This window comes from Clinocottus analis, unplaced genomic scaffold (assembly GCF_023055335.1).
Source record: "Clinocottus analis isolate CAN_PGR_092001 unplaced genomic scaffold, fCliAna1.0.p SCAF_17, whole genome shotgun sequence".
In the NCBI taxonomy this organism is placed as follows: Eukaryota; Metazoa; Chordata; class Actinopteri; order Perciformes; family Cottidae; genus Clinocottus; species Clinocottus analis.
The window spans coordinates 14,790,566-14,803,961 of record NW_027175898.1 but is presented as its reverse complement, the minus strand read 5'-3'; the positions used below and the strand labels follow the sequence as shown (position 1 = coordinate 14,803,961).

General features: G+C 44.7%; 3 protein-coding genes across 3 annotated transcripts; all 3 read right to left on the bottom strand.

Annotated features, from left to right (window-relative positions):
- Window positions 1-1,667: 1,667 nt before the first annotated feature.
- On the bottom strand, window positions 1,668-5,381 carry fbxo30a (F-box protein 30a). Its single transcript, XM_068580875.1, has 3 exons — window positions 5,161-5,381; window positions 2,296-4,333; window positions 1,668-2,183 (listed from the first exon to the last, which is right to left on the bottom strand). Exons 2-3 carry the CDS (start codon window positions 4,306-4,308, stop codon window positions 1,980-1,982), a joined length of 2,217 nt encoding a protein of 738 aa, XP_068436976.1. The 5' UTR covers window positions 4,309-4,333; window positions 5,161-5,381; the 3' UTR covers window positions 1,668-1,979.
- A 907-nt stretch (window positions 5,382-6,288) lies between these two features.
- Window positions 6,289-7,877, bottom strand: LOC137788060 (pancreatic secretory granule membrane major glycoprotein GP2-like). Its single transcript, XM_068580876.1, has 4 exons — window positions 7,800-7,877; window positions 7,052-7,220; window positions 6,714-6,825; window positions 6,289-6,577 (listed from the first exon to the last, which is right to left on the bottom strand). The coding sequence occupies exons 1-4, from the start codon at window positions 7,868-7,870 to the stop codon at window positions 6,402-6,404; spliced, it is 528 nt and encodes a 175-aa protein (XP_068436977.1). The 5' UTR covers window positions 7,871-7,877; the 3' UTR covers window positions 6,289-6,401.
- A 152-nt stretch (window positions 7,878-8,029) lies between these two features.
- On the bottom strand, window positions 8,030-12,892 carry LOC137787835 (alpha-tectorin-like). Its single transcript, XM_068580573.1, has 6 exons — window positions 12,229-12,892; window positions 11,380-11,468; window positions 11,189-11,293; window positions 8,526-8,686; window positions 8,286-8,421; window positions 8,030-8,068 (listed from the first exon to the last, which is right to left on the bottom strand). The coding sequence occupies exons 1-6, from the start codon at window positions 12,320-12,322 to the stop codon at window positions 8,030-8,032; spliced, it is 624 nt and encodes a 207-aa protein (XP_068436674.1). The 5' UTR covers window positions 12,323-12,892.
- Window positions 12,893-13,396: the final 504 nt, after the last annotated feature.

Sequence of the window (13,396 nt, the reverse complement as noted above, 5' to 3'; positions counted from 1 at the left end):
ACTAATTTATTTTAGTCATTCATTCAACTCCACTAAACCTGAAGACTGAGGGCACGTGCTCAGATCTGGCCGAGGTTCATTATGACACAAGTTTTTAAAAAAGTTATTAAGAAAATGTACTAAACTGATGCCTGAGAGATAATCTGTACGAATGCGTTTGGAGTTGAACTGATGAAGATCTTCCAAAGACGTCAAACTCTCATGCAAAACACGAGGGAGTGAAATTCTGTCTGCTTTGGCAAAGAGAACCTCCTTAGCATTATATTAAAAATGTTACAGTACACGCCTTCATGTGCAAAAATCAAATACAAATGCTGACAATACACGCGCAAATTATTTTTTTTCCAAAATAAAAGTACCAGTACAAAAAGAAATGAACCAAAAAATGGATTGGGATTTATTAGAGTAAAAAGACAACTTGGTTCTGTCGTCACTTTTTTTTATATCAAACTTCCAAAATATTTTTTTTAAAAACAATCACACAAATTCCTTTAAAGGATTATGACTTTTTTAGCAGTAACCTCACTTTTTCTGTGACATTTTCAAACAAAAAAAAGCTTTTACATAAATGAGCAAAATGTCTTCAGTTCCTCTAGACCGTGTTTTTCTAAAATCCAAAACAAATGTATATAACACGGTGTTCAAGTCTGATCGCTTCATAGAACGTTCACGCGGCATTTCCGCTGCTTATTTCGGTTTCTCGGTTCTAAACGCGACGCCGACGGCGGAGGACGAACGTTCGTCCGGCAGTGCAACACACACAGTTATGTAAATGTAGAATACTGAGCGGTACACCAGTCGGGTCTCCTCAGACCCCGTAATACTCAAGCAGCTGACGAGTCGTTCTCAGCTAATTCTGCTGAACACACACACGCACACGCACACGCACACAGCGCGACAAAGCTTCATGCTTCAACCCTGAGACGCAAAAACATACAACCATGATAAATAATGAACATGAACACAGTTAGTGACGTTCGTTACTGGACGGAAGCGTGTGCCCGTTTTTAGTTTAACACCTGGCCGGCAGGGTTTTTATGAGGTCTGACCACAGTCACTGATGGATCCTTATATTCACGGAGTACATTCATTGTTTTATTTGCTACATTTTTGTTGTTTTTTTTGGTATAAAACCTACAAACAATCGCTGGTTCAAAGTAGCTGGTAGAACAGACAAACCACAAGCCAACCACAGCTGAAAATGTTTTGCACCATTTGGCCGGTGAATAGTGTTACTTCACCTCTCACCTGAGCCCTGTTAGTCAGAGGTGACTCTCGAAGGAAGATGGAGCACCTTTTGTTGCTGCTATGACGTGCCAAACCACGCCACATTTAAAAAACAACAACCACCAAACATGAAGACGGCAACGTGCTTATGCTGGTGAATGAAAAAAATCAACACCCACAGGGAAGACGATCCGGTAAAGTGGCCCACCACAGATGTTTTGGTCAGATCTTTAGAAATGTAGAACAAAAGCCAGGAAATCTACGCGCGCTAAGCCGAGCGCACGTGGTCACTCGTGGTATCAGGATAAGATGTACAACCGTGCAAGATACCGGTACGGTGTAAATCTCACTGGAGGTGTTCAGAACAACCTCATGACGACTCTTACCTCAGTAATGACTTTTTGATATAAAAATACAAAAATCTACATCAAAACACCTGGTTCTTTTCAATACGTCAGAGTAGAACTTTAATGAATCCATAAAAGGGAGGAAATACAAGGCGAGCATTTAATAGGCTTGTTTACAGTCCTGATCTGTGATTGCAGCACGTCGGCCTCTGATCAGCCCGCCACCGGCTTTGCCTTATTTAGGGGAGTGAGGATTATTTTAACTGTGGCGCAAAGGACAAACTGTTTAAAATGCTCAACCAGGAGTATTGTTTTTGAGGCGGCTTATGTCTGTAAACACTGAGAGGGAAAACACACGTGTAATTGAGTTCTAATGGTCTCAAAAGTCCTTTTTTTCAGAACCACTTATGCTACTGGTTTGAGAACTGAGCGTAAACACCTCCCCTCCTTCGTGAGCTCTCTGGTGAAGCACATGCAGGGCAGAGGGATCGCCTCCTCCCGACGAGAAATCTGGTTGAACGGGCACTTCTTGAGGTGGTCGGCCATGCTGGCGATGTTGGCAAACTTCCACTCGTTGACTGTGCCGAAAGCTGTGCTGAATCGCCACACCTGAACGAAAAACGAAAGGTCAACAGGTCAACCACTTCTCATGCTGTGTGACTCTACAGGTGTAACCTAGTTCCTCCAAAGAATAGAAGGAAGAAAAAAAAAAAGTACCAACCTTGTCGGTGATCTGCCATGATGAAGACCCGTCGGCGCGCCGCGTCTTCTCCCAGAGGAGGACGACCATGCCGCGCATTTGGAGCAGACTGGCGCACACATCCCTCATGGCGCGGGACACTCTGGACAGTTGGCACAAGCTGTAGCTGTCCAGGAAGGTCGCTACATGCTGCAACACTTCGAACGGCAGACCGCTGAATTGATCGTAGAACGAGCCAAAGCGACAGGGTTTTCTCGGACGGTCGTCCCCGGGTTGCAATGGCAAACCCGGCTGAACCCCGAATGAGCCGAGGTGCCTGTCGTGGATGACTCTGAAGCCCTGCACAGACGGACAGAATCGTCTTTGGGAGTAGGTGCATCCGTAGTAGGCCAAGGGGCAGCGCTGCTCCATCCAGCCGTTGAGTCCGGCGTGAATATCCCCGTGGACATTTTTGAAATGAGAGGAAAACTCATCCCGCCGGAATAGCTGCCCACACACAAACGTGAACATGGAGCGCTGCTTCGTTTGGTATCGAGCCACACACTCGAGCACCAGGTCCAGTCTGAGAGTGTGGAAGGGGCTCGGATTGGAGAGCTGCGGGCTGGCGTGGTCGCAGGCGGAGGCCGACGCGATGTCGCCCACCATCGTGTTGGTTGCGAGAATGGCCGACGGGAAGGAGAACGTCTGGGTCCCGAAGTCGATGTGGTAGCCGTCGACAAACCTGCTGTCGGAGATCCCCCGGCCTCCCGGGGAGTCGCCGAGGCAAAAGAGCAACGCTGCCGTGATGAGATCGATGCCGTGGAGGCCCATTGGGTCGTCTGCCACTTCCAGGTCGGACGTGTCCACCGATTTGTCTTCCATCTTCGCTCGAAACAAGTAAGGGTCGGACAGCAGAGCCCGGCGTCCGTTAAATGTAAACATGCTTATTCCTCGGAGCACTTCCACACTCTGTAGTTTACGCTCCAAACACCTATACCTGAGTTCAGTGGGTAACTGCTGTAAGAAGTTATTCCTCACATGTTCAGACAGCAGGAATGGCATCGGACGTGGAATCGGCGCTTGTTGTAGCACGGGAGGTTGCAGTGCTACAACCGGCATGTAATTCTGAGGCCTCTGCGGCCAGACGAGGTTGGAGTCATTTATCGGCTCCTCTGTGATGTTTTCCTTCTCTTCAAAAAACAACTCCACAAAATCACTTTCTTCGGCCCAGCTGACGTCATCTTCTTGTCCGTCCGTCCCGACCGCGCGGTCCACTCCACCCACCGCGCCGAGCTCACACTCTGAATCAGAGTCGCTCTCCTGCATATCTACATTCTTCACACCCTCCGCGACATAAACATTACAACTATCTCCATTTTCTCCATTGTGGAGTGCTCCATTCCTATCAGTCCTTTCGCCATTTAAATTTTCAACAATTACTTCGATATCCTTGCCGTTACTGAGGATGTCCAAGGCCGCTGCTAAACTTCTGCTCGTCTCCACAGAGGCTCTATACAACCCACTATAGGGCTCCTCTTCCATTTCCACCGTTACATTACCCAACACGGCCTCCGGCAGACTTGACGCCGTGGCCATTTTGTCCCTTTCATCGACTTCCTTATCTCCATTTCTTGACACGGTGGTCGTGACCTTCAGGGACTCCAACAGCATCCTCTGATCCTGCAGAGCCAAGGCCATGTCTAGCTGCTCCACCTCGTCGACGTCTTTGCTCAAGTTTTCGTAGGACTTGCGATCCGAGTAGCTCACGGGCCAGCGATTCCACTCCATGGTACAACACACTATACTCGCCGGGCACGTCGCGAGGTGTTTCGCCATTCTGATCCTCGCAATGGTGAACGGGCAGCCGAACACACTGTTGAGGCACGGCAGCCGTTCATACGGACACAGGAGACGGTGTTCCTCCAGTTTGCACGAGTGAAAAACCGCCCCGCAGACGAGTGGACAGCAGATGAGGTTGCAGCAAACGCCCGTCTCCGGTCTCACCATGCATCTTCTTTTGATGCATTTAAGGCAGTGGGAGTGCAGACCCTCCATTTCTGCTCGCTATTTGCTCCTTGCCCTGAGAAGTCAACAATTACATACTTATTTCACAAGTCTAGACACGAGAAACTAAATACAAGTCATCATAACATCCAAAGGTTAGAAGAAACAGCGGCCAGCTTGGCGTTACATGATCCCATGAACTTTATTGCAAACCACATAACGCAAGAGGTCCCACAGCCTCAAACTATTGTGTAACTAAGTCCCACACGTGTTCTTTCTCTGCGTGTTTACTAAACATGAAGGCTGTTTTGTAATCTTTCACCCCTCCTTAGGTTTCGTGATTTAAAAACCGGTTCGTCCAGGATTTTAGAGAGCCAGCCTGACCCCCCACCAACCCTTGACCTTTCGGCTCTGAGAACTGGAGATTGCTGAAGATGTTGAAATGCAGTAAAATACCTCCTGAATCGTTTAGCTGGTGTTACTTGTGTGAACTGATTTGCAGGATAACAAATGGCTCTCTAACATTAATTTAAAGACCCCACAATAACAACATAACTCCTGCATTGTTGGAAGTATTTGCAGCCATGACGAGCAACATCTTGTTAGAAATTACGTAAGCAAGTTAGCAAACAAACACAAACAACCGGCTCTAACTATTATAACAGAGTTTATTCTGCGCAGCTACGACGTCGCAACGCTCTGCTTTACTGTAATAAGTGGTTTCTATGACAACTGACCCACTGGGGGAATCGCGCGAGTTCACAAGTCAACAAACTTTGTGCAAGTTAAACAAAAGAACAACAAAAACATGGCAGCAGACAGTTAGCGGTTAGCGGCTAAACTTCGCTAGCTTCCTCAGTTAGCTGGTCCCTTTTTTTTTTTTTTTTAAAGAAAACTACTTACCCGAGTTACGGGGGGTTCCCCGGATGTATTTAATCAACACTTCTCTACTTTATATCCGCGACGTCAACTAAAGCTACACACAAACGTGTCGTCCAGATCTTGTTGTGACGTGAACCGGCTGCGGCTGGTTCTTCTCCGGCTGTTGTGTGAGTGAGTCTCCCCCCTTTTCGCTGCTCCCGAGTCGGCGTTTGTGTTGCGCTCTCTCTCTCCCTCCTGCTGGAAGGGGCACGTCGCCGCGCTACGTCATCACGCAAAGCGGACAAGCCGTTAGGTTTTGACCCATGAAAGGGCACTGAAATATACGAGAGTGGGGAATACCCCGAGGACAGTTTTACATTTAATCACTCGTGAAATGTCCCTGTGCGGTTTTATTTATGGCTGCAGACTCTTGCCAGGCAATTCAAATGAGTTGCAGGGTAAAAATGGTGGTTGATGAACTTGTTTGTGTAGCCAAAGCATGATGAAGCATATTCCTCTGACACTAAGCTCCTCTACAAAAACTAATAAACACACTACTGTTGCACTGGATGACATGTTCCTTCGTGAGCACGAACATTTGTCAATCCCACATTCCTTGTCCTGTAACTATTCAATGTTCATGTGTAATCCATTAGCAGATATCATTATTTAATCCCTTTTGAAAACAGCCAAGTACACACGTAAAAGTATTGAGACAAACGGTTGTTTTTGGACTTTTTAAATGGGATTTTTTTTTACAATGAGAAGTCAAAATATAACCAGATATTCTCCCATCACAAGTAAAAGTAATGCATTTTAAAACCTAATTACTCATTAGTTAATACTAGAAAGTACTCCCCTGTGAAACTATCATATTTAATTTTGTAATGCTATTGTTGTATAAGCACATTGGATTGTATCTCGATGCATAGTAACCTGTGGTGGAGTAAAAATAACAATATTTCTCTCTGAAATGTAGTAAAGCAGAAGTACAAAGTTGCATTAAATAGAAATACTCCAAAAAAGTACCTCAAAATGGTGCTTGTGTACTTAAATATACACTTTTTCACCACTGGAAAAATAACAATTGAGACAACACTTGAGAGAGATTCTTTTATGCTGATTTCTTACAACGCAGGAAATTAATTCTATAAAGAAATGTATGCAAGATTTTCATTATTAGTTATAAATCACACCTGTACATGTGTTTGTATTTTTTTTACATGCTGATGCGTTTGTGTGTGTTCATTTTATTTGATCAAAAAGATCTGTGATCCTCTGATTCACGAGGCCACCTCTGAGACGTGGTGGATGTTGGACAGAGTGAGCTGCGCCTCGCGCGCCGGGTAGAAACGCCGAGAGCGAAGCCACAGCCTCCCGAACACGACCGTGATCAGCAGCAAGACGACCAGCAGCCCTCCGAGGACAAAAGTCTCCACGTGAGGGAATCTGCCTGCGTCTACACAGGAAAGGACACAGGTGGAACCACACTTTGCATATGAATTGCACGCACTTATCTAGAATCTTTAGGCTTTTTAAAGACTCAAAAGCTAAAGCTCAGAGATCCATATGATATGGAGACGAAATAAACATACCCAGACTGGGCTTGTCGCTGTTAAGTAGTCGTCTGATGGGTCCATAAGACACTGTGTGGGACAGGGGGATGTCTCTGCGTGTCCTGATTAATTCAACTTCACTCGAACAGTTCTGTTTGGCAAATAAAAACAGAGAAACACGAGTCTCGATGTTAAGCAGTGCACATTTCAAATTAGGACTTGGAGCTTCGCGACAGAAGATCATATGGCTGCAAAACAATTCTGGGCCAATGGGGGTCTATATTAAGGACATAAGCTGCACATATAGCAGGCTACTTGTCTCAACTGGCCTCTGACTACCAGTTTGAGGAATGGGGGGGTTGCAGGAGCTCACTCACAGGCTGACACAGCCCCGGGGTGTTGTGGCAGATCTGAACGTTGCAGTGGAGGAAGACGTTGGTGTAAGAGCCGCCGACAAACTTGAACATTTGTATCCTGAACGTGGCCTCCGGGCCCTGGCCGTTCCTCAGCACAGTGAGGGTCTGCTCGTTCGACAACACCGGGCAGCTACGGGGGGAAAGGGAGACAAAGAAGTCCGGGAGGTGTTAGTGAGAATGAAACGCTGCACTTTAAAAATAAAGACAAGGAACAGATTTCAACTCTGATGAGTTGTAAATATAGTAAATACTATCCATGTGATTCAACACGCTGTGAGAAAAAGTTGTATTTTTTTTCCCCCCCTCGTGCATTTCATTGCCCTGCTGTTGCTTACAGTTCCAAATACTGCAGGGTTGTCAAGGACATGCACAGCTGTTGAAGTGAAATGCACGTGGCCTCTCAGACAGGAGTCACATGACCGGGCTCTGGGAGAGTCTGGCCAACTCCTCGAGGAACAAATTCTCTTATTTCAGATTTCAAAAGTGCTCCTGTAAGAGGACTTAGAGGTGTGTGTGTGTGGAGAAATCACACACATGCCATAAGCAGGTTTCAACATCACAAATGCAAAATATCTCAACCTGTTTTCATACTTTTTACTGATGCAACATGGCAAATGGAAAAGAGCGGGCCATTATGCTATGATACGCTTCATATTTGCTCTCATTAAATAAGAAATCTCCTTGTGTCTGAACTGTGCTGGGGGTCTACCTGTCTCGGATGAAGGTGTACTGAATATTACTGTATGGATCGCTGGTCGGCGTCGCCCAGCATCTCTCCATACGCAGCGTCAGGTGAGCCGGTATCTGTGGGCACAGAAAGTGTTGAGTCATTCTTTACTTACTGGGCAAGAAACTGACACATAGAAAGTAAACAACAGCTGTAGACTGTACCAAGATGTTAAAACAACACAGAGGAGTGGAGGGGCAGCGCTCACATTACTATCTGCTCATGGGTCGAGGGTTGGATTTCCACCATTGCTAAGAACACCCACAACCAATTGCTTAACATTGTGTAACAACTTGCTTAATCTACTCCAAAAATAGCTGTTGGTAGTGTTTTTCCTTCATGGCATGCCATCCAAATCACCAACTATTGATCTATGTGACTAAATTGTGCACAATTATCCGCTCAATGTTCAGTTGAATTATTTGGTAATATATTAATACTCCATAGTATCACTCGAGGTGATTTTACCATGAAGACTTTCACGAAGATGTCGTCGTCCAGCGTGAGCGACGGCACCGTGGTCCATCTGTCCTCGAACGCCTCGTCTTTGTACAGTAACATCGACACGGAGAAGTTCCCGTCCTCTGTGTTCAAAGTGATGGTCCTGCAGGTAGACGGAGGATTAAAAAAGGAGCGCCGCGTTTAAAAACTCCCAATAATAAAAAAACAAACATTCGGGAGTAGATTAAAGTCAAAGTGAACACTTACCTGACGTCAACTCGAATCATGTTTTCACCTTTGGGCTGTTGGACCAGGTAGTTTACGGGGTAGCGGCACACAAACGTTATGTTGATGTAGTTCCTCGTTATAACGTCTGTATCGTTGTTGTGTATCGTGTTTATGAACATGATGTGTGTATCATCAGAGGCCTGAGGAGAGTAAGACACAACGACACTTAAAATAATCAAGTGAGACGCATTGTATTTGCTAAATGCAAAACATTTCTGCATTTATTTTTTCCCCTTTTGCCAATTCCAGAATAGATATCCACGACGCTATTTTTGTGTGTGAATCACTGCAGAAATCTGGAGCGGATGTTCAGTGAAAGGGAAGCAGGTATCCGATATCAAGAGGCCGTCTCTCCTTACACGTTTCATTTAATTCAGACCCGCAGGCAGCTCAACAATGCTGGCGGTGACCCACTGACCTACACTCCTGTAGCGAGTGGCCAAACATCACACAGCAGCGACTTTCAACGCTTTTAATTCCTCTTACGTCACAATAAACTGGGCAGTGAACCGTGCTTATTCGAGTGAGCGGGTTTTTTCGGAACAAATTCCTAATTCGTTATTGATTAACTGCTTTGTTTAAGTTGTTATTCGTTTGATTTATGTGCGTTGTTAGAAAGCAATGAAAATTCACAATATCCTAAAACCCGAGGTGACATCCTCAAATGGTTCAGTTGGTCTGACGCCCCAAAACACAAATATATTTAATTTAGTTTAATTTAATAAAATAATTTAGAAAAGCTGCAAATCCTCATATTAGAGAACGCACGACTGGAATCATTGCTTAAAAAATGTTTTTTAATGACAATCAAGTATCAAAAGGAGCCCAGGAAGATCAGCTGTTAGCTCATACAAATAAACACATTAAATATCATCGGTTTAATGTTCTCGATGGACCGACTGATTGATTTTAAAGGATTGTGTCGGCTTCAGCATCCCAGGATAAAGAGATGGATGATGACATTACTGACTTGGACAGCAGTGCAGAGCTAAAGGCTGCAACTCACAGTTATCTTCATTATTAATGAATCCACCAGTTATTTTTCTTTATTCATGAAGAAATCTTTGGTTTGTAAAACATCAAAAAGAAAGTTTAAAAAAAATAAATGCGCATTGTCATTTTCAAGAGCCCAAGATAGTATAAATAGTCTTTTTTGTTCATTACTACAATGTAAGACAGAGAAAAGCAGCAAATTCTCACTTTTGCAAACTCAGAACGATTGAATATTAAAACAGTTGCTCATTAATTATTTTCAACTGTAAGCAAGGTCATGTGAATGTCGTTGGAAGGGGAAAACGACACATTTAAGATGCACATAGCTGCAAAATATCCTTTTTCTGCTCATCATCCTTTCACACAATGTAAATGTGAGTGAAACGGCTCAAGAGGTACCGTAGGTAAAGGTGGTAAAACCTGGTGTAAAAGGTCGTGTCCCAGGCTCCTCGGGGCTCAGGCCGAGTGCAGACGGAGGAAGGCCTCTGAGCCGCTCCAACGTCTGAGACGTCTTTTACTGCCGCTCAGTAAACACACAACCCCCCCACTATGAGCACGGACAGGTCTCTGTAGCGAGCAACAGATCCTCACCTGCACTTCTAACCGGGCGACCTGACGGCCCGCAGAACTGTGGCTGAAACGTTTCAATAAAAAACGCCCGACCTTTTAAACCCAACAACTCCTTCATTTCTTCTCCTGACAGCGCGGTTTAAAAAGTTTCAAGGTGAAAACAAGATTGACAGCTCTGGCATTCTTCTCCTTTAGCGACAGACCATCTTTCCCTCTTCCTCTTCCTCGGCCGCTGTGCGAAGAAACCTCGTTAAACCGCTGAGGTGGAGCACTGGGAGATGTCCTCCTGGGTTGAAAAGCTGCGTTAACCTTTTGCTTTCTTTACGAGGAACAAAAAAACGTCACGCATTCCTGGCGAGTAATTCAAGGACACTCGTGTGCTGAAGTAGGGATTTACCCTTTTACCCCAAAATCCACGAGTGTCTTAATTGAAATAATCAAGGAGGCTAGTTGGCCAAATGATTTACGGCTCTTTCTATTCAGTTAACATCAACTCATCATCATTTCCATGTAAATCCTGATCCGGGTCCCCTCGCTGCTTTGAATGCGGTCCTGCAGCTGATGGAAGAGGAACAACGCCGCCCTTCTTTCTTGACATGCACCCCCTCTTTTCTTTTCTCTCCTCTCCTTTCTGTCTGGGCTCTGAGTTTGTGCCTTTCTCTATGCGTCTTATTCTACTTCCATCACCCCCGTCTGAACACAGAGCCTCAGCCACAGCAGAAAAGTGTCTGGTCTTATTCAAGTCATCTTTTACTGTTATGTAAAGTGCAATAAATCAACTAAAGTAGGGTTTTTTTCTGGCAGTGATTGGGGGCCCAGTTTCCACGACAACCTCAGACGTCGTAAAATAGTTGATTTATGAGGACGGGTAGGTCTTAATGTTGTCAATAATGGAGATACCGAGAGTAGTTTGTCTTCAGCTTTTGTTAAGAGTTGTTTTAAATGTCTGAGTTCACGTGTAATATTTGATTAGTTGGACAGTTTGACTCCCGTCGACATGGCCGGACTGAGACTGTCTCAAAGACTTTTTAGAGCCGAAGAAGAAGAAGAAGGTGAATGATGAAGAAGAAGGTGAATACCATTATCGTTCCACAGTCGGAGAGGTTGGTCTTGATGCTGAAAACGTAGTCGTCTCCCACCTCAACGCCGCGGCAGTCCGGATCATTTAAGTGCAAATCCCAAACCTAAACAAACAATAAAGAAATAATCAAAATCACAACACAGATATATTAGACAATCAGTGAAATAAGTGTCGTTGATGCTCGCTCACGTAAACTGGAGGCATTTTGTTGAGGAAAAAGGAACTGGGAATAGCAACCTCCATGTGGTCGTTGGTACAAATCACGGTGTCGTTGAGCTCTAACAGACAGAAGAGAACAGGTTTCATCTCACACTAAACACATTTATTTCACATCAAGAGATGTTGATTTTTTTTTAAACTTTGAGCTCCATCCATCTCCCCTCTAAGGTAAGCATATTTATATTTACTTTGTGTATTATTACATGTTGATACTCAATCTGCAGGTTTTACACATAAAGGCCAGACATTGATATCAAACTGTCAGTGTTGGAAAGTAAAGTCAAGTAAAGTACGGTGATATTTCCATGTTCTGTGACATTATACTTCCACTCCAGTACACTATTCAGTAAGTTACTTTACAAATAGGATTTTATAAACATGAGATGAAACTAGCAATAGTAAACCTGTAGTTAAACAGCTCATGATGCCACTTACACATTCATGCATAATTATGCATCATAATTATGCCTAAAGAGTACTTTTATTCTTCATACTTCTGTATTTGTGATTAAAGAGTTTGAATACAGGACTTTTACTTGTGAATGTCTTATTTCAATATCTCTTTATCTCCTGGTAAATATCAAATTCCCAATCATCCTGCTGCTGTAGTGAGATAATCTATAAGTGTTTTTACTTGACCTGAAGCAATAAATTATCACTTTTTAAAAAAAAAAAGCCAGGTAAACTGTTAAACCGACAATCATCAATATGAAAAAAATTGCTCTCTAATGACCTGATGAATGAACGCTTCCCTCCCCACTTTTTTGTGACCCTTGACACTTGCTTTTCCCGGGCGTGTGATGTGCAGCGCGAGCTCACCCTCCTCCTCCTCCGGCTCCAGATACACTGCCGAGGTGACCGTCCTCATGGTGAGCAGTAACCAGGCAGCAAAAAGCAAACTGGCAGGTGCCATCTTCCAGGGTCTCTCAGCTCAGCCACGCCACTACCTATTTGGCCCTCTCCCCGACGCTCTGTAAAAACCTCCCGGGGACTATTCACCCGAAAAGCTCGCTGTCACCACAAGACGTAGTACTCTCTCTCTCTCTCTCTCTCCCTCTCTCCCTCATACGCCAACCCTCCAAAACACAGCTCTGATGAATTAGGAGCCTCCGTCCCGGCCTTAAAACACCCGCCTGAATGATGTGCGCCCCAACAATGAGATTCCACACATGAATAGAGGCGACCGAGGGGAGTCCAAGGTAACACGCATGTCACCGCCTACTGCGCCGATGTCCTATTGGTAAACATCTTCCAGCCGATTCGTCCTACAGGGAGCGACAACGGGGTCTGGTAACCATGTGAAGAGGAACAACGGGACGGGGGGGGGGGCGGCCCTCTTTGTCGTCTACGTCCTTTTGTCTGGGGGACATTTTAAAAATCTTTACTGGTGCGGGAATCCCAGTCAGTCGGACGAGAAGAAAGCAATTACGAGTCGAGGGCAATTCAGTCACGATGCCAAAAGACCTGCGAGTGTGTGAGTGTGTGTGTGTGTGTGTGTGTGTGTGGCGGAAGAGACCATAAAATGCTCGTGGAGCAAGCAAACACACGAACGGAAACATTATTTTCATCACCCAAAATAAAGAAGAAGAAAAAGCTTTGCAACAGGAGAATCGCAGTAAAACAGCCACATCGCTCTTCAAGTTGTCCAGACGATTTAGAAGTGGTAATATAAGAAATACATGAGATAATGTGGCAGAAAAAAGTCTCTTTCTGACTTTTATGAGTTTAATTTACAAGATTAGTCTCCGAGACACTAAATCTTGGGCTTTTTTTGTTGTTTTCCTTTGCAAATAAGTGTCCGGCTGACTTGTCCGGCATTGTTCAGGCAGACAAATAGCTTGAAGAAGATCGTCTGGCAGAAGAAAATCCTGCTGCAGTCTCCGACTTCTTCACTTGTAAAAAGAGAGTTGAGCTCAATGGCTTCCTTTCTGCTTCCATCTCTACACAAACACAAGATGAAACCACAATAAAAAAAGCAGCAAAAACA

Excerpts from the sequence above, each read along its gene's own strand:
- LOC137788060 (XM_068580876.1), bottom strand. The coding sequence starts at position 7,870 with ATGGAGAGATGCTGGGCGACGCCGACCAGCGATCCATACAGTAATATT. Across the intron at positions 7,221-7,799 it reads TACACCTTCATCCGAGACAG|CTGCCCGGTGTTGTCGAACG; the intron begins GTAGACCCCCAG and ends TTCCCCCCGTAG. Across the intron at positions 6,826-7,051 it reads CCCCGGGGCTGTGTCAGCCT|AACTGTTCGAGTGAAGTTGA; the intron begins GTGAGTGAGCTC and ends TTTGCCAAACAG.
- fbxo30a (XM_068580875.1), bottom strand. The coding sequence starts at position 4,308 with ATGGAGGGTCTGCACTCCCACTGCCTTAAATGCATCAAAAGAAGATGC. Across the intron at positions 2,184-2,295 it reads CATGGCAGATCACCGACAAG|GTGTGGCGATTCAGCACAGC; the intron begins GTTGGTACTTTT and ends TTTTTCGTTCAG.
- LOC137787835 (XM_068580573.1), bottom strand. The coding sequence starts at position 12,322 with ATGGCACCTGCCAGTTTGCTTTTTGCTGCCTGGTTACTGCTCACCATG. Across the intron at positions 11,294-11,379 it reads ACAAAATGCCTCCAGTTTAC|GTTTGGGATTTGCACTTAAA; the intron begins GTGAGCGAGCAT and ends TTGTTTGTTTAG. Across the intron at positions 8,687-11,188 it reads CCGACTGTGGAACGATAATG|GCCTCTGATGATACACACAT; the intron begins GTATTCACCTTC and ends TACTCTCCTCAG.